This window comes from Chiloscyllium plagiosum, unplaced genomic scaffold (assembly GCF_004010195.1).
Source record: "Chiloscyllium plagiosum isolate BGI_BamShark_2017 unplaced genomic scaffold, ASM401019v2 scaf_11838, whole genome shotgun sequence".
NCBI lineage: Eukaryota > Metazoa > Chordata > Chondrichthyes > Orectolobiformes > Hemiscylliidae > Chiloscyllium > Chiloscyllium plagiosum.
The window spans coordinates 1,721-3,809 of record NW_025192937.1 but is presented as its reverse complement, the minus strand read 5'-3'; the positions used below and the strand labels follow the sequence as shown (position 1 = coordinate 3,809).

The following is a 2,089-nucleotide window of genomic DNA, read 5'->3' as shown; positions in this document are numbered from 1 at the left end:
GCTCCAGTCCTCAGGTACGACTCCAGTGGAGAGAGAGGATGGAAAAATCTTCGCAAGTGGCGAAGCAATTGCATTTCTCGTTTCCCAAAGCAGCTGAGGACAAATCTAGTCTGGGCCTGGCGACTTGTCAATCTTAATGTTTGACAAAATTTTCAGCACATCATCTTCCTCAATCTCTATCTGTTCCAGCATGCTTACCTGCTCCTCAATGGTTTCATTCACTACAAACAGGAGATTATACACACACACACACACGGGGTACGAGAAGCCATTGATACACACTCACTGACAAATGCATCCACACTGTACATCTGAAGATTATCATTCAGCGATCTCTGACACTTAGTTATTTAATGAATTTCAAACAGTTCAATGTATTTTTACAAACACTTGGCAGACTCTAACTGTGAGGAGGCAGCACTGCCATTTCCATCTGTAGCTCTCGAGTATAGTTTCAGTAACAATGCTCCTTAAGTTGACGGAGTGGTATCTGATGTGTTTCCCTGGGATTTGTTGTAATCCTGAGCCTGGGTGGAGACATCGCTTGGTTGGTCGAGGATCCCGTCACTCTCTGCGATACAGTTTGGGAGACAGAGCAAACTGGCTTGGAAGAGTCTGTAGGCAGGACTTCATTGCCCTCAACTCTATCACCATCTCATGTTCAGCCCCACAGTGTAACAAGAGCAGGTTCTCAGCCTGTTCAGTAACACTTAATGCTTCATCGACAACATGTCTACAAATGAAAGGAAGAAATAGTCAGGCCGGGCAGATGAAAGTCTTTGTGTATGAGTGAGTGCGAGACTGAAAGATTGTCCAAGTGCGAGGGTGAGGGTGTGAGGATGTGTGCCTGCGAGAGACAGAGACAGCGCACAACAGCAAGAGAGTGAGTGAAAGCACATATGAGAGATATTGAGAGTTTGAGACTGCGTGTGTAAGCGTGAGAGTGAGGTTGAGACTGTGTGTGTACAAGTGAGAGTATGTGTGTAAAAAAGTGAGAATGAATGAGTGTTAGGTGGATGTGGCAGGAGGGAGATAGGATGTGACTGTTACTCTTGGGCTGCCCATTCCTCCCCAGTCTGTGCCCATTACACTGCAGTGAGAGCTATTTCAGTGCCCAGATTTACCCATTGAAGAGAATCTGTGCCAGTTTGAAGAGCTCTTTGCCAAGTTCCACACTCTGGGCTCCATACTGAATCTGCACCAACTCCTTGCTCTTCCTCATGTGCCGAGCAGCAGCTAGCCAATCACCTGCAGAAACAGAATTAGCCCAAATCAGTAAAATTGAGGGAGGATCACTGGCACAGACACGGGAACTCTCAGTCCAGCAAACATCCACCCAACAGACCCAAATATCCCGAATCAGCAAACATCCCCAACCCTCTCCCCACTATCCCGATAACACTCCAATAAAACCCCTCCCACACCCGACACTCACTCTCCACTATCCTGCAACAAGTTCAACACACTTCCTCATCACAATCCCTGCCTAAGTAGGCCCCTATCCTCCCCGTCCCATCCAGCCCTAGTGCTTCCCAGCTTCACACAACAGTCAGAGGGATTGCCCTCACCTTGGGAAGCATAAGTCTGTGCCAGGCAGTCCTCGATTTCTCCTTGCAATGGGTGTTGGCCAGACACGAGGGTGCAAGCTAACTGCTGACATTCAGAAAGCAACTGAAAGGCTTTATCTGAGGGAAGAAAGGAAACTGGTAAAACCCAACATAATCACAGAATCCACACGAAACACGCTTCACCACTTTCCATTGTCACTGGCTTAAATAACAACTGCTCGCTGGTAATCGATCACCAGTCCAAATGCCTGGTCACTGCATTCAGGTGGTTGGTCAGTCACTGCTGGTCCAAAGCTGGAAATGTGTTGCTGGAAAAGCGCAGCAGGTCAGGCAGCATCCAGGGAACAGGAGAATCGACGTTTCGGGCATAAGCCCTTCTTCAGGAATGGGGAAAGTTTGTCCAGCAGGCTAAGATAAAAGGTAGGGAGGAGGGACTTGGGGGAGGGGCGTTGGAAATGTGATAGGTGGAAAGAGGCCAAGGTGAGGGTGATAGGTCAGACTGGGGTGGGGGCGGAGAGGTC

General features: G+C 48.5%; 1 protein-coding gene across 1 annotated transcript in view; it reads right to left on the bottom strand.

Annotated features, from left to right (window-relative positions):
* Positions 1-332: 332 nt before the first annotated feature.
* LOC122545741 (SET and MYND domain-containing protein 4-like) overlaps positions 333-2,089 on the bottom strand; it is a 3,471-nt gene continuing 1,714 nt past the window's right edge. Inside the window, exons 2-4 of the mRNA XM_043684669.1 lie at positions 1,569-1,685; positions 1,125-1,248; positions 333-733 (exon numbers count right to left, since the gene is read on the bottom strand). Coding sequence (XP_043540604.1) covers positions 565-733; positions 1,125-1,222 — 267 coding nt within the window. The 5' untranslated portion in view covers positions 1,223-1,248; positions 1,569-1,685 and the 3' untranslated portion in view covers positions 333-564. The remainder of the gene's footprint in view (positions 734-1,124; positions 1,249-1,568; positions 1,686-2,089) is intronic.